The following is a 20182-nucleotide window of genomic DNA, read 5'->3' as shown; positions in this document are numbered from 1 at the left end:
GGAAGCGTGGGAGGGGGCGCCGTGTTATTAGAGGGGGAGTCCCTGCGCCCAGAGGCTGTCCTCCACCCTGGCGACGTGAGGGGTGGCGTCGCAGCATTGGCACGGGGTGTGGGAGGCGAGACCATGCTCAAGACAGGCTGTGCCCCTTTATAATAAGACGGGCATTCCTTCCCTCCCCCCCGCAAAAGGAAAGAGACACAGAGGATTCAGTGATACATACTTGTTTTATTGGTGACATGTTAAAAATTTAAGGCACTGAGCAATGGGGACGCCACACAGACATGTTGGAGCCACGGGATCTGCCCCACCACCGTAAACATTTTCTGTACTCTCTTCTGTGCAAAAGCACCCCACAAAGTCACACCCTTCCCATTCCTGTCCCGTTAACTGTCTAATGGATGCTCTTCCAGAACAGGCCCCAAACCATCCCCACAGGGTCCCCCAAACAGTGTAGCTGCCAACTGCAGCTCTAGCCATGTGGAGGATTCAGGTCATCCCTCATTCCAGGGGGAGCACCACTAGCTGGGTAGCTTCATTTTGCCACCCACATGACACTCAGTTCCTTCCAGTGTGCCTAGACGCCGTGAAGAGACTCTCTCCCGCCCCAAGTGTACGTGTAATGGGTTCCTAACACCAGCTCAGCGCACAGTTTTCGACATCTTTCTATATTTTTATCCCCTCCCATATACGCATGGCGATATTCCAGTCCAAAATGAGACTGAGATCTGTGCTTCCTCCCCACCTGCCACCATCTTGTATTTATTTTTTTTTTGGAAGAGTTGCCTCTCCTCTACCAATCTGTCTGACCTCCATCACCTCTTGCCCCTCCTCTTAGGGGGAGACAGCTCTCATGAGCCCTCCCTCCCTCCACACTACATACATGTCTGTTGGTCACCATGTCACCTGTCCCACCAATGTCCCCACCTATTTTTTTCCTGGGGTGAGGGAAGGGCATGATGGAGCCATCCTTTGGTTCATCCATGTACTTGGGAAGGAAGGAAGGCCAAACCCCCTTCAGAGACGGGACGGGGCACCCCCAGCCACCACCACAGTCTCCCCTGTGATATAGTCAGCATCCGGGGAACAGAGGAAGGAAACGATGCCAGAACAGTCAGATGGCTCTCCAATCCTAGGGGAGGAAAAGAGGAATTGTCTGGTTAACGAGCAGAGTGATGGGAACGGCTTCACTGGGACTTTTAAGGGCAGCCCTTCAATGAGGCAAGGTGAGGTGGTCACCTCAGGCGGTAAATTATTGGAACCCCAAGCAAGATGGCAAAATGCCCTTTTGCTCCCCACTCTAAAAAAAGAGAGAGAGAGAGAGAGAGAGAGAGAGAGAGAGAGAGAGAGGGCAGAGGATTTAGGCAAGTGGGCCAACATTTGGTGCTACAGGGGTCTTGAGCCACCACTGGTGAGAGCAGATTAGAGGAAGGAAGAGGGCAGAAGGATGGGAGGGGCCAAGCCAGAATGGGGAAGTGGGTGGGGCTAAGGAAAAGGAGGGCGGAGTCAGAAGCAGAAGAGGACTTTGGGGCTTCAGCAAAGCTGTCTGAGTTTTGGATGGCCCCGTCCAGACCTAGAGAGTGCTAGTCAGCCCAGGGTGACTGAAGGGCCACAACATCTGGGGGCCCAAGTTTGAGAACCCCTGGTTGAAGTCATTCTGTGTCAAGCTACTATCCTGGTTATGCTTCAGATGACCTGCCAGGAGTCAACTTGCACCCTGTGATGTCAGCAGTGTGATGTTTAGACAGCTGCAGAATGAAAGACAGGGGTCATGGTGCTCTACGGACTCCCAGTTCTAGTCCCAGCAGCTCTATAGCCCCATTCAGACGTAACGAAGTGCAGCAGCGCTCGCAGTTACAGCAGCTCTGGAAGTGGAGAGGAAGTCCCGCCCTGGCGCGGTCCCTCACCCTCTCCAGCTGAACACACACGGTTACAGAGCTGTTTGTGTGAAGCGCTGTAACCATGACGACTGACGCTTCCTCCTCCTCACATACAGCACCATTTAACTGTGAGTGGCCAGCCGGAGGTGGTGAGTGACAGCTCTGGGGCGGGACTTCCTCCCCACTTCTGGAGCTGTAACTATGAGTGCCACTGTGCTCTACTAATGTCTGAATGGGGCTTACGAGAGAAGCAGAATTTGAACTCGTGTCTCCCAGAAAACCAAGGCACTGTGAATTAATGTCGCCCAGAAAACCAAGGCACTCACTTGCAAGAGACAGCGATAGGGCAGGGGTTCTCAAATGTCGGTCCCCAGATGTGGTTGGACTACAACTCCCCTCATCCCTAGTCACAATAGTTGAAAGAGCATGATGGGAGTTGCAGTCCGTCAACATCTAGGGACCCAAGTTTGAAAACTCTGGACTTAACCTATGAGGCTGCCTTATTCTCCAAGTCAAGCATTGGTCCATCTACCTTATACTGTCTATTCTGACTGGCAGCCGCACTCTGAGCCCCAAGCACAGGTCTGTATCCTTTAAATGGAGCTGCCAGGGAGTGAACCAGGAACCTTCTGCCTGCAAAGCAAGTGCTCGCCTCGCCTTGTGCTGCTAGAACAACTCAGGGGAAAGCTTGCCCAGTTAATGGCTGGGGCGGTAGGTATTGTGAGTTGTGTCCAAGGCCATTGCTTTTGCAATGAAGGGTGGATGAGGAGTTTGTGTCACATCATGCTCAAGGCCTGAAAGTCAATTTCCAATGTGGTACAGTCTTCTCAGGCTTTGTGTGTATGTGGGGGGGGGGGAGGCGCTACAGTAAGCCCCCAGACCACCCACTGCTGGCTCCCTTTTCACGCTTGGATGTGTGAAAACGTTACCTTCGTATCCGCATGGCCTCCATCAGCTTGTCCCCTGTGGCTGGATCCTGCCAGAGCTGGAGGGGAGGGGGAAAAAAAACACCCATCAGGTCACCTGCTCCATCACCCCCATCCCCACACCCCTTCCCAATCTCCAGGACTCACAGCTGAGCTGAACTTGGTGCGGATCAGGCCCGGAGCCAGGCTGTTGATTCGGACGTTCCTGGAAGCCAGTTCGGGAGCCAGGTTGTGGGTGAGGCCCAGAAGAGCTGTCTTGCTGACGTTGTAGGGACCCAGGCCCTAGAGGAGAGAGCAGGGAGAGAGCAGAAAGAGAGCTTAGGTTAAGGGTTCTTGATGTCGGGTTGTTAGACTACAATTCCCATCAACCACTGCAACCATGGCTGAACAATAGTTCTCAGTAGTAGGTCTCCAGATGTCACTGGGCTACAACTCCCATCATTCCCCGCAACAATGGCCTTTGCTGATGGGAGTTGTAGTCCAATGAGATCTGGGGACCCACCATCGAGAACCCGTAGCTTAAGTAAAGAGTAGTCCATCTAGGGAGCACCAAAGTTCAGCGTAGAACTGCATTATCCCAGCAAACATGGGCTTCCAAACCCATGTCATAAGAAGCGCCCTACTGGATCAGATGAAGAGGGTCATGCATTCTGCTCCTAATAGTGGCTGGACAGATGCTTTCAGGAAATCCATAAACAGGGCATGGAAGCAACAGCCGTCCTCACTGTTGCTCCCCCAGCAACTGGCATTCAGAGGTATACTGCCTCTGAACATGGAGGCTCTTCTTAGCCAATACGACCAATGGTCACGGAGGGCCAGTTCTCCCAGTCACAGCGATCCTTAGTGAAATGTTAAATCCCAGATCGCTGACCCATGTGCATTCCTGGGATCGGGAGTTTTTTTGCTTTACACACAACATACTCCATGGGACTGCGTGGAGCTCGGCGATCTGAGAATTAACATTTTACTGGGGATCACTGTAATACTGAGGATCAGCCTGGACAAACCTGTCCTCCTTCATGCATTTCTCTAATTCCATTCCAAAGCCATCAAAGCCAATGGCCATCACCGCATCTTGTGGCAGTGAGTTCCACCTATTAATTCTGCATTGTGTGAAGGACTCTCTTTTGCCTGTCCTGATTCTATTGCCTGTCAACTTTGCTGGGACGACCCCAACTTCTGGCACGATGGCAGAAGAAACACTCTCTGTACCAGCTTTCTCCACACAACACATCATTTTATAAGCCTTTTATTACGCGTCTGTCCCCCGCCCACAGCCATCCCTTGGTGCTCTCTTCAGGCACTACAGGAGAGTCTGAGGAAGCCTCAGTCCCAAAAGGAGGGACACAGGATTGGTGAGGAAAGGAGACCGCCGACTCACTGGAAACGGCGAATATGCAGCGATGGATGAGACAATAACGATGGAGCCGCCCCTAAGAGATCAGGGAGGGAAAAGAGAAAGTAATTCTTCCTTGGTTCTCTTTCCTCTCATCCCTCTATTTCTTCGCCTCTTTCCACATCAATGACATTAATTTAGTACCAATGTGCCAGATACCCACGTGACAAGGTCTCTGCCCCACAGGACTTACATTAAACAAAAGAGGTTAGAGACTGACAAAGAGCAATAAGGATGGATTATTTTGGGATGGCACAGTCATGTGGCTGTTTGCGGAGCATGTGGATGTGGAGCAAGCTCAGGTGGATCAGAACACATTTTGCTGAAGAGGTTAGTCTCAAGTGCATCAACTGAGTCTGATCTGGGGGGGTGTATGAGTCCACCTCAGAAAGAATGTGTGGCATAGAAGTTAAGGTGTTGGACTTGTAGCAGGGAGACCTGAATTCAAATCCCTGCTCACTGTGCTAAAGCTCCTTTGGGACAATCACTATCTCAGCCTAACTTACCTCACAGGCTTGTTATGAGCATAAAATAGGAATACACCCACATTTGGAAGCTACCTTCTATGGAGTCGGAGCCTTGGTCCATCTAGCTCAGGATTGTCTACACAGACTGGCAGTGGCTTCTCCAAGGCTGCAGGCAGGAGTCTCTCTCAGCCCTATCTTGGAGATGCTGCCAGGGAGGGAACTTGGAACCTAGATGCTCTTCCCAGAGCGGCTCCATCCCCTGAGGGGAATATCTGACAGTGCTCACATGTAGTCTCCCATTCAAATGCAACCAGGGTGGACCCTGCTTAGCAAAGGGGACAATTCATGCTTGCTACCACAAGACCAGCTCTCCTCCTTCACGCTGTCACTGATCCCCTTGCAGGGGGATGGGGGTGGGGGGAGATAGTGCATAGAAGTTGGACTCTAGGGGCGGATGTTCCTAGAGCTCAGATGGGGCCAGTTCAGCGGATACTTTTAAATGTGCAAGTATTTATTTATTTGTCTGCTTGTTTGTTTAGGATATTTGATTTTAACTGGATTTTAAAATGGATTTTAATTCCCTTCTAACTGGGCAAAGAGGAACCTTTTACCGTGGTGATTCTCTTTATTGAGCAGGGGGAGAGTAACTGGCGCTATCCTCCCCCAGCACAGGACTTCCACTGTTGCTGGTGTCTATCTTATGTCTCGTTTTAGGATGTGAGCCCTTTGGGGACAGGGAGCCATCTTATTTATTTATTGTTTCTCTTTGTAAACCGCCTTGAGCTATTTTTGGAAGGGCGGTGTAGAAATCAAAATAATAATAATAATAATAATAATAATAATAATAATAACAACAACAACAACAACAACAACAGCAGCAGCTTTTATTTTGATGTAAACCGCCCTGAGCCATTTTTGGAAGGGTGGTATATAAATCAAATGAATAAATGCATGAACGAACGAACTGAAATGTGACTCTGGAAAATAAAAGGTAGTGACTGTCGCTCAAGCACACAAGAGGCCAAGAAGTTGTCAGTTCCCAATATGCGTTCTCAACTAGGAACTAGGCCCTAGTTTTGCACCAGACGAGCTGTCCCCTAGTTCCCCAGTATGTCACCGTCAACACTCAGATCAGAAGTGGCTTAGGTTCTTTCTCAAATTTAAACCCTCCAGTGGGCACCTGAAGTCACTGGCCCACACCAGCTTCTAGGCTTCTTTTTGAAGCACTTATGTTTGCCACTCTGAAGTCATTCACAGAATCAAAAACTGTGAGCTGTGTGTGCTCCTCATTTTCAGTTGTGTGGAAGCAAGGTGGGAGGAAAACCTGGGTAGAAGTGATTGTGTGGAAGTAAGGTAGGAGGAAACACTACCCAGGTTTTCCACCTACCTTTAGTAGTGTGCATGGTTTTGGTTCGGGGCCATTGGGGTGACCTCCGGACTGGCTCGGAAGTCTTGCGGTCCGGAGGGGCGGGGGACTGTAACTTTAAGCGGGGGTGGTGGTTGTACTTACCCCCCCCCGCCGCTCTTCCCCCTCTGGCACTGGTCCGTTAAAATATCTTCTGGGGGCGGCAGAGTTCCTCCCTGCCCCCGTCGTTGTTAGTTTAGGTGCCAAAGACTCTTGAACGGTGCAGAAAACTGTAAAAGAGACGAGCGCTGAAGAGACTTTTAAAAAGAGACTTAAGGTGGAAAAAACTTTGGAAAAGAGATGAGCGGCTTGTTGAGCGCTAGCGGAGCGCATGCGCCCTGCGCGGCGCGCTCGTCTCTGATGCTGCCGCGCCGCATACATATGCGTGATGTATGTGGCACACGCGCAGCAGCGTCAGAGACGAGCGCGCGCACCGCGCAGGGCGCATGCACGCCGCTAGCACTCAACGAGCCGCTCGTCTCTTTTCCAAAGTTTATTCCACCTTAAGTCTCTTTTTAAAAGTCTCTTCAGCGCTCGTCTCTTTTCCAGTCTTCTGCACCGTTCAAGAGTCTTTGGCACCTAAACTAACAATGACGGGGGCAGGGACGGCAGGGAGGAATTCTGCCGCCCCCAGAAGATATTTAAACGGACCAGCGCCGGAGGGGGAAGAGCGGCGCGCAGGGGGGGGGTAAGTACAACCACCACCCCGCTTAAAGTTACAGTCCCCCCCGTGCCGGTCCGGGGGGACTCCGGACCATGCACACCCCTACCTACCTTGCTTCCACACAACCGAAAATTGAGAGCACACACAGCTCCCAAAGCTGGTTAGAACACAGTTTTTGATTCGGTGAATGACCTCTCTATTTCCTAGAACTGCTCACCCAGAAAAGCTCACTGGATTGGACTTCAGACCAGCACTTCTGTGGCATTCAGACCATGACAGAGAGCAGGTTCTGGCCTGAGCCCTGGTGGATTGGTATAGCAAGAGCTGAACGACAAAGGGAAAGGAATCAGGGGGAGCACAGAGGGGGCTGATGATGCGAACTTGTAGGGATTAGATTGGGCAACGAGGCCATGAGGGGAGATAGATGGAAAACCTCTAAAGCTGGTGATGGGAGGGAATCTCAGGAATGAGGACTAGAAACTTTAAATGGCTGGGCATAGAGGGCTCAGGTGAGGAGCAACAGATCATAGCAATGGGAGAGAGAAAGGCTGTGGCTGTCTGGATTGGGTAGATATGCCAGAAAAGACCTGCAAAGGTGGCATCATGGCTGTTCAGGTGAGAGGTGACCAGAGGGTGGTTTTTACACAGCCAACCCCACCGCCTGCAGCTGTCTCTTCTGGGACACGTGCTGTGCAACTCACCCTCTCTTCTCCATGTGAGGTACGACCAGCTTGACCAGCAGGGCAGTGGCTTTTACATTGATATCCAGGATCTAAAACGGAGGGAGAGAAAAGCTCTCTCGAGTGAGAAGCAGACAGTGGTCTCTCACCCCTCCTTGAACTTAGGTCCTTGTTCCCCACGAAGTCCCCCTTCTCTCTGAAATGCGGGCAGCAGAGGGAATGAGCGAGAGGCCTCCTTCTTCATTGGCAAGGACTTTTAGTTCTTTCCGATGAAGTAGACTGGGCATACACCCTGCAACCACCCAGCAAATGTGGGGTAACATGAGAGGTCTGGAGAAGGGCAGTGGGGCTGGGAGAGAGACTGACCCTCAAGGTTCCCTTCCCAGAATCCAGTTTCTGTGTCACGGGTTGTCATGAGTCCTGCCCTTCCCCCTGGCCTCTCCTAAAATTAGATTTGCGATTTTAAAAGTTGCCAACTGTTTTTAATCAGCCTCTGCTCCCATGCCTTTAACAGCAGCTGGATCTGCAGGCACTGGCCAGCTTCTCTCCATGCTGTGCATTCACCTGGAGCACCCCCAGATTGGGTATTTAGCTCACATCGGAATGGAGGGTGTGCGTTCACATATCAGCCAGATTTACCCCAAAGTCCGTGAAACATAACAGAGGGCACTCCATACATGATTTGGGTTTTCCACTGTGTACTGGAGCCCAGCCCAATTTACGTCCGTGTTTTAAAAATCCACTTTTTGCGTCTGAGTATCCAATATGCCCCGAACTCTTTCAGTAAAGCCTCACAGTAATCCTATGGTAAAACCTGCTGTCTGGGAAAGCTCCTTCTGACTGTAGGACACCAACCTGTTCTTAAAGGCACAAGAGTCAGTTGGCAGCCCCAGCCTTTCCCCAAGTCGTCCTATCTCAACCACAAACCCAGGCCCACTTGCATAACTGCATTCCTCTTTGCTCTTCACCACAACCCTCCAATAAGATCCTCACCTTGTCCCAGACTTCCTCGGTGGCATCCAAGGTGCTCCCGAAAAAGGGGTTCACAGCTGCATTGGACACCAAGATGTCAATCCCTCCATGGTGCTTGAGGGCCTAGAGCAAGAGGCTAGGATTAAAACATTTAAGGAACAACAAAAAAAAAAACCCCACACTTCCCTTCAAAAGCCAGCCCAATGCAGAATGCACACGTCCCCCATTAAGAGTGCCATGATTCCACGGGATGCACATCTCCTCTCAGGGCTGCGACGCAGCTGCCCCGTCCCTGATGTAACAATTAATGTTGACTCCATGAACTCAACTGCAGGCACGAAAAACAGGTCTAGTGAACGGGCGTCAGGTGGAGACCAACAGCTCCACTTGTTCACACACGCAATTTCCCTCCCAGTTTTGAAACCAAAGCCTCTCTATTGGCACGGGATGGCACATTAAGATTGTTTTAATTGTTTTAATGTCGTTTTAGAATATTGTTTTAAATTTTTTAAAATTGTTGTGTTTTAAGTTTCTTGTTTGTGTTTTTAACTAATGTTTTACTTTCTGTTTTTATTTTGTTGTAAGCCGCCCAGAGATGTGAGTTTTGGGCAGTATAAAAATATGTTGATTGTTAATTAATTAATTAATTAATTAATTAATTCCAGGTATGGACAAGTCCTAAAGGTGAGAACGAACGGCCCTCACACAGGTTTCCATACCCTAAGCTTCCATAGCAGACTCTCCGATTCCCTCCCTCCCTCCCCAAGCGGAGAATCTAACCCAGGAATCCTGGGTTCCAGCTTGCCACCAACACTCCTCTTGATCACACAAGCCATGGGCGTGTCAGTCATAACTAAGTCACTGGCTCATTGATTTCAGTGGGGCTTAGTCATGAACAACTGGTCTGGATGTTGTTGCCCAGTGAAGCTTCCCCTTTTTAACCTTGCGTCCCCTTTCACGGAAAGAGGAGAGAGCAGACGATTTCCTCTTCCAGAGAAACACATAGCCCAGAGGTTCTCAAACTGGCCCCAAAGGCCTTTGTGGCTGGAGGTTATGGGAGCTGAGGTCCAACAACATCTGGGGACCCAAGTTGAGAACCCCTGGCGTAGCCCGACTCCTGAACTGTGAGTGTTAGCAAAACAAAAAAAAGCTGTATCCCTAGAGTGTCTCCATCCACCATAGAGGAAGGTGCCATTTTCTCTCCTGTAATTAGGGCAGGGAAGAATTCTGGGATAGCATGACATGATTCTGTTAAACATGATTCTCTTTGTGAGGGGTGGGGGGAAGGAAGGGATTTATTGGGTCAACCCAATAAATCTTAGCACCCAAAACAAACAAAAAATCCCACGCAGTGCACGCCGCCCACATGGTAGTGCAATCTTCCAGAATGTTCTCCCGTGCAAGACCCACTGAAATGAATTCGGTTCTCGTTACATTCACTCCTTCACTTCAGTGAGAAGTACATCCCTGCGGAGACTGCCACATGGGAGAGATCCGCCTGTCTCTCACTGTGCCTCTTTTAACGGCAAAAGGCAGCGCTCTCTCTTTGCCTCACCACAGGCCCTGTGAACGAGGAGGCCCTGCCAGCCCTGTTCCCTCTAACAGGGATTCCCAGGTGTCATTGACTACAACTCCCAGAATCCCCAGCCAGAGGCCACTGCCGCTGGGAGTTGTAGTCAACAACATCTGGGAATCCCTGTTAGAGGGAACTGTGCCTGCCAGTCACACAACTTTTGTGTGTTGCAAAGGATTTGGAGGAGTTCGACAGGAAGCACGCTCTGTTTATGCGCAGTTCTGGCCGCTCCTGTCAGATTTCGCCATCGCTCTGTGCAAACGGAGTACACCTCAGGATGCACACGCAACTCTCTTGTAGCTGCATATTGTAGGAAAAGAAGAATGGCAGGCAAGTTATCCTTCAGGAAAGATGATCTGTAATTCCTGATCTTTTTGCGAGGACCTCCTGACAAGCTTCAAAAGCATCACAGGGGACACAGCATGAAACCCCCAAAGCTAGGCTCTCCCTCACATTCGCCTCAGCATGCCCCCTGTATTTGTCTTGCTTTTGTAGATACTTCCTATCTGTATCATGCATTTGAATGGCCTGTATCGGGGTTCACTTTTAAGATGAACAAAGGTATTTTATTTATTTATTATTTTTATTTTCCACATTTTTATATCCCACTCTTCCTTGAGAGGAGCCCAGAGCGGTGTACTACATACTTAAGTTTTCTCCTCACAACAACCCTGTGAAGTAGGTTAGGCTGAGAGAGAAGTGACTGGCCCAGAGTCACCCAGCCAGTCTCATTGCTGAATGGGGATTTGAACTCTGCTCTCCCCGGTCCTAGTCCAGCACTCTAACCACTACACCACGCTGGCTCTAAGTCATTCACACAAGGTACAGTCATTCACACAAACACGTGTATGAGTTTACAGACATCTGTATGCCCGTACAGTGTAATGTCTGAATCAGGCTCGTGTGAACGCAAATAACCCTGTTCTCACCACATCAATGAGACGCTGCCTGTCCTCGGCCTTCCCCACATGACACACCACTCCTGACACACTCAGGTTCTCCGTCTGTAACTCAGCTACAGCCCGGTCAACATTGGCTTGCTTTCGGCTGCTCAGGACCACATGGGCTCCATCTTGGGCCAGGCGACGGGCAATCGCAAAGCCAATTCTGGCAAGAAAAAGTGAGGGGGTTTAAGGAAGATTATGGCAAAGGAAGTAAAAAAGCTGCACTCTCCCTGGAACAAGCAATGGGAACCTCACTCATGCCAAGGCAGAGCTGGACAGGTTTATCAAGGGTAGGATATGATTTTTTAAATTCTAATCCCCCTTATTACATTTTAATTTTTGCGATCGGGTGTCATGTCATGGCTAAGGGAACAAGTCAGAACATCTTTGGTTCAAGGCTAGCCTCAGCTGTGAACTCCCACGAGGTGGTCCCAAGCAAGTCATTACACATATTTTCCTGAATACAAGACAACTCAATTCAGTCTATACCTATATTTATCTCAAGGGGAAAGGACTCTGAATTTAAGGACTCTGACCCTCTGATTTCTAACATCAAAGAACCTGGAAGAAACATACTCTTGGATTCAGGCAAATACAGTATTCTCTCAGTTCCAGCTGCCACAACTGGGATTATAAAATTAGTCTGCTTTATAAGACTGTTGTAAAGATTGCAAAGATTCAGTGTGTGAAACACTCTGAATACTGAAATGCACTATAAACATTCCCAGTATTGTTATTTATATAAGCACAAGGAAAGCTGGATAAAGTTTACAATGCTGATGTTAAAATTTTTAATCGGGTGTCTTGGAGAGTTTCTTAATCTGTTGTCTCAGCTAAAGCTCAGGAGCTCCCATTCAGGAACACAAAACCTCTTTCTCAAGCCAGGCTGCAAGAATAGGCTTTTGTCTCCTCTGAAAACTTATCCCAAAGGCTTAACGTGAGCCAAAGATTACTCTGAAACCAGGGTGTTTGTTTTTTTAGGAACATAGGAAGCTGTGTTCTCCCGAGTCAGACCATCGGTCCATCTAGCTCAGTATTGTCTACACAGACTGGCAGCAGCTTCTCCAAGGTTGCAGGCAGGAGTCTCTCTCAGCCCTATCTGGAGATGCTGCCAGGGAGGGAACTTACTTACTTACTCATTAATTACATTTTATATCCTGCTCTTCCTCCAAAGAGCCCAGAGTGGTGTACTACATACTTAAGTTCCTCCTCACAACAACCCTGTGAAGTAGGTTAGTCCGAGAGAGAAGTGACTGGCCCAGAGTCACCCAGCAAGTTTCATGGCTGAATAGGGATTTGAACTCGGGTCTCCCCGGTCCTAGTCCAGCACTCTAACCACTACACCATGCTGGCTCGTGGAAACTTGGAACCTTCTGCATGCATGCGTGCAGATGCTCTTCCCAGAGCAGCCCCATCCCCTCAGGGGAATATCTTACAGTGTTCACATGTAGTCTCACATTCAAATGCAAACCAGGGCAGACCCTGCTTAGCAAAGGGGACAATCCATGCCTGCCGCTGCCGCTGCCACCAGACCAGCCCTTCCTCTGTGACCATGCTTCTCTATCCTGTTGACTGGACGGTCAAGCTAAGAGTGCCCCTGAGAGAGTGCAGAGGGCTCCTCCATCACTGGCAGGCGGCCCCCAAACACCAGGGACTGCAAACGGCGACATCGCCACCTCTGCACAGCTCTCCGAGCCCGGGCACCTCTTCTTGGAGGCAGGGAGCAGGGCTGCTGCTTACCCCTCAGTGGAAGCGGTCACCAGGGCCACCTTGTCGGCGAGTCTCCCGCGTGTCGCGCTGCCTGTGCTGGCCATCCTCAGGAAGCGCCTCAGAGCCTGCCTGGGCTGGGTGGAGGCAGCCAGGGCTGGGAACATCGCGGTCCACTCACGCCTCCTTTGGACTCTGCCCCAGTCCAGGAGTCCAGGAGCGTCTGCAATTCACAGGTCACTTGTGACAGCAGCGGGCCAGGCCAAAGGCAGCCTCCCCGCCCCCCTGGCCTGCCCACTTCCCCGCCCCACGACAGTTATGTCTCCCCCTAACTTTGCTTGGCATTGCAATGGATTGCACTGGGCATAACACCCCCCTCCCTGCTTATTTGCAGGGGCTTCCTCCAAACCTGGGTTCCCCTCCGCCCCCACTTCTTCCTTGCTGTGCAGGGGGGGGCAATGGGGGACCCCCACCCCTCCAATGCCTGACCTTAGAGCTGATTCTGCTGCTGCACCCCGTGGAGTGAAACAGGAAGCAAAGGAGAAAGGGGAGTGTTTGAGTTGGGAAGAACCGTGACTGGCTGGCTGGCTGCAGGAGAGAGGAGTTTTCAAAAAAGCGGGGGGGGGGGGACGCGACCGCCCTCTGGTGGGCACGATGCGCGTGACGCGGGAGGGCCGCGCCTGGCCCCAGTGAAATCAGTGAATGAATGAAACCCTCCGATCATGTAGCTGGCAATCTGACAGCCCACAGAGGAGGCTGCTCGTCGCGTCTCTGCATGAGTCACCTCCACGCTGGGCTTGTCGTCAGCCAATCCGCCTTCGCTTGGGGGGACGGGGGTGGTGCCGTTTTCTGCTGCATCACATGGATTGGAGGAGCGTTCTTCCACTCCTGGTGCCGCGGAGACCCAGCAGAGTGTCTTGTCCTCGGAAGAGGCTGCCGTCATGTCTCTGCACGAGTCACTGCTCTGGCCTTCCTGATTTCTGGTCAAGTGGTGGCACAACTAGATCAAAGGCACATTCAGGAAAAACAGGAGGTGTGAGTTGCTCTGGGAGGAGTCGTGTGTTATGCTGTAGTTCATAAGTAGTTCTTATGCTGGCCCTACGGATCTTGTTCCGCATTCTGATTCCTGCCTTCCGTACCAGGAGCCCCCAGGAAGCGCACAAGTAGGACATTATCTATCTATCTATCTATTTAACACATTTCTATACCGCCCCAAACTCACGTCTCTGGGCAGACAAACAAACAAACAAAACAAACAAAATGTTAAACATGCAAATGTTAAACATGCAAACAAACAAAATGTTAAAACATTAGTTAAAATAAATGACAACACAAAACTTAAAACAGTAGTCAAAGCAAAATAAAAGATATCGTCAAAGTTAAAACATTACAACAATTTAAATTTCAAAACAACATCTTAAAATGATGTTAAAACTGTTAAAACAGTATTTAATGAAAAGCCTGGGTGAATAGGTGCGTTTTTAAAGGCTGTTTAAAAGTGGTCAGAGATGGGGAGGCTCTTATTTCAGCAGGGAGCGTGTTCCAAAGCTCTGGGGCAGCAGTGGAGAAGGTCTGTCCCCGAGTAGCCACCAGAGGAGCTGGGGGCAACTGCAGACGGATCTCTCCTGATGATCTCAAAGGGCGATGGGATTCATAACGAAGAAGACATTCTCTTAAATACCCAGGGCCCAAGCCATTCAGGACTTTATAGGTTAGAACCAGCACCATGTATTTTGCCTGGAAACTTATCGGCCGCCAGTGTAGATCAGTGTAGAGAGCCAGCGTGGTGAAGTGGTTAGAGTGCTGGACTAGGACCGGGAGACCCGAGTTCAAATCCCCATTCAGCCATGAAACTAGCTGGGTGACTCTGGGCCAGTCACTTCTCTCTCAGCCTAACCTACTTCACAGGGTTGTTGCGAAAGAGAAACTAAAGTACGTAGTCCACCGCTCCGGGCTCCTTGGAGGAACAGCGAGATATAAATGTAAAAATAATAATAAATAATAATAATATTTCAATACAGGAGTAATATGGTCTCTTGAAAGCAATAGTCCTGCACTGTTGCTCTGCAGCAACTGGTACTGACAGGTATACTGCCTCTGGATGGGGAGGGTCCAGTTAGCCATTATGACTCATAGCTGGTCTCATTCTCTCCTCATCCATGAATGTCTCTAACCCCCTTTACAGCCATCTACGCCCGTGGGACCATCAGCACATCTTCTGGGAGTGCGTTCGGTAAGTTAATTTTATCCACTTCAAAATGGGATCAGGTTTGACTGATACACCAGCTGCGACCTTACCTGGGTGGAATTAGCTTGGCCACAGTTACCCATGCTCTGGTCATCTCCTGTGTCGTGCATTGTACGTGGGGCTGCTTTTGGAAACGGCAGCTGATCAAAAATAAGGTCGCAAGAATATTAACTAGGGACGATAATGTTTTGATCATACGCCAGTGCTGGTTTTACGAATACAGATACAATGAATATTTATATACCACTTTTCAACTAACAGTTCCCAAAGCAGTTTATATAGATATAAATGAATGAATGAATAACATGGATCCCTGTCCCCAAAGGGCTGACAATCTAAAAAGAAACATAAGGCAGACACCAGCCACTGGAGGGATGCTGTGCTGGGGATGGATAGGGCCAGTTGCTCTCCCCCTGCTAAATTCAAGAGAATCACCTCTTTAAAAATGTGCATCTTTGCTCAGTTAGGTTATGTTTTAACCTTTAAAGCCCTGAGCAGCTTGGGAGTAGGTTACCTGAGAGAGGGCCTTGCCCCATATGTCCTGACTGGAGAGAAGAGCTGGTCTTATGGTTGCAAGCATGACTTGTCCCCTTAGCTAAGCAGGGTCTGCCCTCCCTAATTGCATATGAAAGGGAGACTAGAAATGTGAGCACCGGAAGATCTTCCCCTCAGGGGATGGAGCCTCTCTGGGAAGAGCAGAAGGTTCCAAGTTCCCTCCCTGGCAGCATCTCCAAGATCGGGCTGAGAGAGATTCCTGCCTGGAACTTTGGAGAAGCCGCTGCCAGTCTGTGAAGACAATACTGAGCTAGATAGACCAATGGTCTGACTCAGTATATGGCGGCTTCCTATATTCCTATGACTTGGATCTTAAGATCTTAGTCGGAGGCCCTGCTCCAAGGGGCCCCACCAAATGAGGTGAGGTGGGTGGCTACTAGGGGGAGGGCCTTTTTGGTGGTAAGACCCCGTCTACGGAATAGCTTCCACAGTTAAACATGCCTGGCCCATCACTTTGTTCTTGTAGATACCAGATGAAGACCTTTCTGTTCACTCAAGCTTTTTAAAATAAGTTTTTAAGTGTCTTAAATATTTGTGTATTGTATTTTATAATTTATTGTTATTTCTTATTTGTGTTAATTGTATATTTTAGTCTATTGTTTTATTGTGAGCTGCTCAGAGAACAATTGGGCAGCTAACAAGTAAAGTTAATAACAATAACAACAATTATTATTATTATTTTAAAATAACCTCTTCTAGTTGGACTAGATTTGTAATAGCAAATCATTATTTTCTTGTTGGCGTTTTTCGTATATTTTTTCCAGTTAAGTGGTTACTGGTTCTTCCAGTAACCTTGCTGTCTCCAGCCCTGGTTGCTCAACTGAAGATCCTGAGTCCTGTAGCCCACTTGCCACCAGATGTCCAGGGACTCCAGCACCTGATGCGGTCCTTGTTGATCCAGGTGACGACCGATCCAGTATAGATTTATTAAAGTTACGTCTCACCATATTGTTAATGGGAGTGGCACTCTTCATCTGGCTCCTCTGATGAGACCTGTCCAGTATGGTTGGACCTCTGGCATAGCTCTCACCTTCTTCAGAGCACGCAAGCCCCACAACATTGGACATTGGACATTGCAATGGAGTTTGGACTAGACAAGTGTGCTGCATTAAAAATGAACAGAGGGAAAATAACAAAAACATAACAAAAACAGAAACAGAAACAAAAACAAACAAAACATAACAATAACAAAAACATAACAAAAACAAAAACAGAAGGAAAAGAACTGCCCAGTGGAAGCCTCATCAAGAACCTGGAAGAGAAAGAACATTACAAATACTTGGGCATTCTCCAGGCTGATAACATCGCACACACTGAAGTAAAATGTAGACTGTTCTCAGTAAAGCTGGTTTTTGTAGTTGGCTGGTGGTGATTTCTGTGGCCCCTGTGGTGTTGAGGTGCTCTTCAAGGTGTTTTGGAATTGCACCTAGGGCGCAATTTTGCGATGATACCTATAACAAGATTTCGCAATGATACGTATAACAACAATATTGATAACAAAATCCTGGCATCCCAGGTCCTTGGGAAGGACTCGATGTCTGGATAAAACAAACCAGTCAATAACACCTGTTTGACTGTGCAAACAAGAAATAATAATAATAATAATTTTTGTTTACACAGTCAGACAGGAGTTATTGATTGGTTTGTTTTATCCAGACAGTGGGGCTATTCTTACGATCACAAATATCGGGCTAGGAAAATCCTAGCCCGATTTTTGTGATCGTCAGAACCACCGGGCTCGCAGCTGAGCTCGGTGGTTCTGGAGTGGCTAACCCGCTCCTGTAGCCCGCCCCTTAGCCCGGGTTTGCGGAGCGAGCGCTCCGCAAACCCGGGCTATCTGCTCGTGAGTAGCTGCAGTGTGGCTCCGCGCCGCGGCTACATGTGAGTAGACCCCCGGCCAGGAGGCTTAAAAGCAGCCTCCCGGCATGGGGGTCTCCCCAGTATGCCTTGCGCGCTTGCACAGGGCATACTGGGGCTTCCAGAGGCCGCACGATCTCCCAGCTTCGCAGCCCCCGCCGGCTCCGTCTCAGAGCCAGCCATCGTGTGGGCGGCCGATCCAGCCGCCCAGGGCTCCCTGCCTGCTCGTGAGCGGGGAGAGCGGGCTTAGCCCGCTCTTCCCACTCACCGCTAGGAACTGGGTCTCACTGATCGTGAGACCCGGTCCAATGAGTCCTTCCCAAGGACCTGGGGTGGCTGAATGTTATTATCAGTGTTGTTGCTGTTATTATTATAGATGTCGTCGCAGAATATAGGCTGTTCCCAGTAAAGTTGCTTTTTGTAATTGGCTGATGGTAATTTCTGTGGCCCCGATGGTGTTGAGGTGCTGTTCAAGTTGTTTGGGAACTGCACCCAGGGCGCCAATGACCAGTGGGATTGTTTTGGTCTTTTTCTGCCACAGCCTTTCAATTTCAATTTGTAGATCTTTGTATTTGGTGATTTTTTCTATTTCTTTTTCTTCTATTCTGCTATCCCCTGGTATTGCTATGTCGATTATTTTAACTTGTTTTTTCTTCTTCTTGACTACAGTTATATCTGGTGTGTTGTGTGGCAGATGTTTGTCTGTTTGTAGTCGGAAGTCCCATAATATTTTTGCATCTTCATTTTCTACAACTTTTTCAGTTTTATGGTCCCACCAGTTTTTGGCTACAGGTAGCTTGTATTTTTTGCAGATGTTCCAGTGTCTCATCCCTGCTACCTTGTCATGCCTTTGTTTGTAGTCAGTCTGTGTGATCTTCTTACAACAGCTGATTAGGCGGTCCACTGTTTCATCTGCTTCTTTACAAAGGCAGCACTTGCTGTTTGTTGTTGATTTTTTTACTTTTGCTCTTATTGCATTTGTTCTTAGTGCTTGTTCTTGTGCAGCCAGTTTTAAACCCTCTGTTTCTTTCTTCAGGTTGCCTGTCTTGAGCCACTGCCAGGTCTTGGTGATGTCTGATTTTCCAGTTATATTGTGCAAATATTGACCATGCAGGGGCTTATTTTTCCATTTTTCTGCTCGGGTCTTGACTTGTTCTTTCTTGTAGGCCTGCTTTGTTTCATTGGTGTTTAATAATAGTTTCGTGTTATTGACCATCTGAAGTGCATCTTCTTCACTGTCCTTGATATATTCTTCAAGGCCTCTTTTCTCCTCCTCTACTGTTTGATGGACTTGCAGCATTCCTCTTCCACCTGAGCTGCGAGGGAGGTAGAGCCTATCTACATCACTGCGGGGGTGCAGAGCATGATTGATGGTCATTATTTTCCTGGTCTTATGATCTAGCGTCTCTAGATCTGCCTGGGTCCAGTCTATTATTCCTGCAGTGTATCTAATTATAGGTAGGTATAGTCCAGGTGTTTATGGCTTGTATGGTGTTCCCACCATTGAGTTTGGACCTTAGGATTTTTCTAACTCTCCTGGTGTATTCACTTCCAATTTTTCTTTTAACTTCAGTGTGTTTGATGCTATCAGCCTCAAGAATGCCCAAGTATTTGTAATGTTGTTTCTCTTCCAAGTTCTTGATGTTGTTTCCATTGGGCAGTTCTATTCCTTCTGTTTTTGTTATTTTTCCTCTGTTCATTACTAATACGGCACACTTATCTAGTCCAAACTCCATTGCTAAATCGCTACTGAATATGCGAACAATGTTTAGCAGTGATTCGATTTCTGACTGGGACTTTCCATACAACTTCAGATCGTCCATGTAGAGCAGATGGTTTACTCTACTTGATGTTTTAGACGTTTGGTATCCGAGGCCTGTTTTGTTTAGTATTTGTGAAAGTGGAGTCATGGTGATTACAAACAACAGAGGGGATAGTGAGTATTATTATTGTTGTTGTTGTTGTACCTTGTGTGAAGAAGCCCTTTCTCTCTCTGTCCTGAATCGCCTGTCAATTTCATAGGAAGATCACCATCAGTTCTTGAATTATGAGAGGGTGAAAAAGTTATCTGTGTCTACTTTCTCCACCCCATGCACAAAAGTCTTCTATCTTGTCCCTCAGTGGTGGCTCAAGACCTCCGTGCTCCTGAGGCAAGGTGCTAAATGACAGCCCCTTGCATGCTCCCTCCTCCCTCTCTTTCCCCCTTTTTAAAGCCAGGGTAGGGTGTGGGGACAGGAGAGCATCTTCCAGCCTTGCTGGAACCCCGCTAGTCTGCTTCTGGAGGCAAACACCTCACTTCACCTCATGGAAGGGCTGTCCATGATGTCTGTCCTCACTTCAGCCCGATGCAGACATTACTCTGTACATGTGTTTGTGTGAATGACTGTACCTGTGTTCATTTTAAAAGTGAACCTGAATACAGGCCCTTCAAATGCATGGTACAGATAAGTCGTGTACTTCTGTGCCTGAATTCAACATGACATATGAATGACTGTACCCACCTAGGGATCTGCACCTGTGTACACTGTACACTCGTTGTACAAGTGTTGAACATAACGTGTGAATGGACCTTTAGTAATCTCTTTTTCTAAACTAAAGGGCCCCAAACACTGTAGCCTTTCCTCATAGGGAAGATACTCAACCTTCTAATAATAATTTTAGTTGTCTCCTTTCTTGTGTCTTTCAAGGTGGAACAATGAAGAGTGCCAGCAATTTTAATAACAAGTGTTCCCCAGTTCAGCCCCACCCACCCTGAAAATTTGGAAACATGGGGCAAGAAGGTTCATTCCAAGATGAAAGCTTGGGGCAGTGTACAAATTTTTACAGTGGTGATGGTGACGGGGCCATTGCTAGGTGAGAGAGCACCCACCGCATACAGAAGGCCCCAGGTTAATTTCCAAGTTAGGCTGGG

At 48.6% G+C, this 20182-nt stretch overlaps 1 protein-coding gene across 1 annotated transcript; it reads right to left on the bottom strand.

The window, feature by feature from the left end:
• Nucleotides 1–205: 205 nt before the first annotated feature.
• Nucleotides 206–13236, bottom strand: LOC128329911 (dehydrogenase/reductase SDR family member 4-like). The gene is made up of 9 exons (XM_053261825.1): nt 13101–13236; nt 12645–12834; nt 10890–11067; nt 8409–8510; nt 7437–7507; nt 4185–4236; nt 2951–3085; nt 2807–2862; nt 206–1129 (listed from the first exon to the last, which is right to left on the bottom strand). Exons 2-9 carry the CDS (start codon nt 12776–12778, stop codon nt 1015–1017), a joined length of 843 nt encoding a protein of 280 aa, XP_053117800.1. The 5' UTR covers nt 12779–12834; nt 13101–13236; the 3' UTR covers nt 206–1014.
• Nucleotides 13237–20182: the final 6946 nt, after the last annotated feature.

The sequence above is a fragment of the Hemicordylus capensis genome, chromosome 6 (genome assembly GCF_027244095.1).
Source record: "Hemicordylus capensis ecotype Gifberg chromosome 6, rHemCap1.1.pri, whole genome shotgun sequence".
NCBI classification, from domain to species: Eukaryota; Metazoa; Chordata; class Lepidosauria; order Squamata; family Cordylidae; genus Hemicordylus; species Hemicordylus capensis.
Note: the sequence above shows the minus strand (reverse complement) of the source record. Positions and strands in the feature narration are given on the sequence as shown.

Excerpts from the sequence above, each read along its gene's own strand:
- LOC128329911 (XM_053261825.1), bottom strand. The coding sequence starts at position 12,778 with ATGTTCCCAGCCCTGGCTGCCTCCACCCAGCCCAGGCAGGCTCTGAGG. Across the intron at positions 8,511-10,889 it reads GGCAGCGTCTCATTGATGTG|GCCCTCAAGCACCATGGAGG; the intron begins GTGAGAACAGGG and ends CTCTTGCTCTAG. Across the intron at positions 4,237-7,436 it reads CCTCACATGGAGAAGAGAGG|GGGCGGCTCCATCGTTATTG; the intron begins GTGAGTTGCACA and ends CTGATCTCTTAG.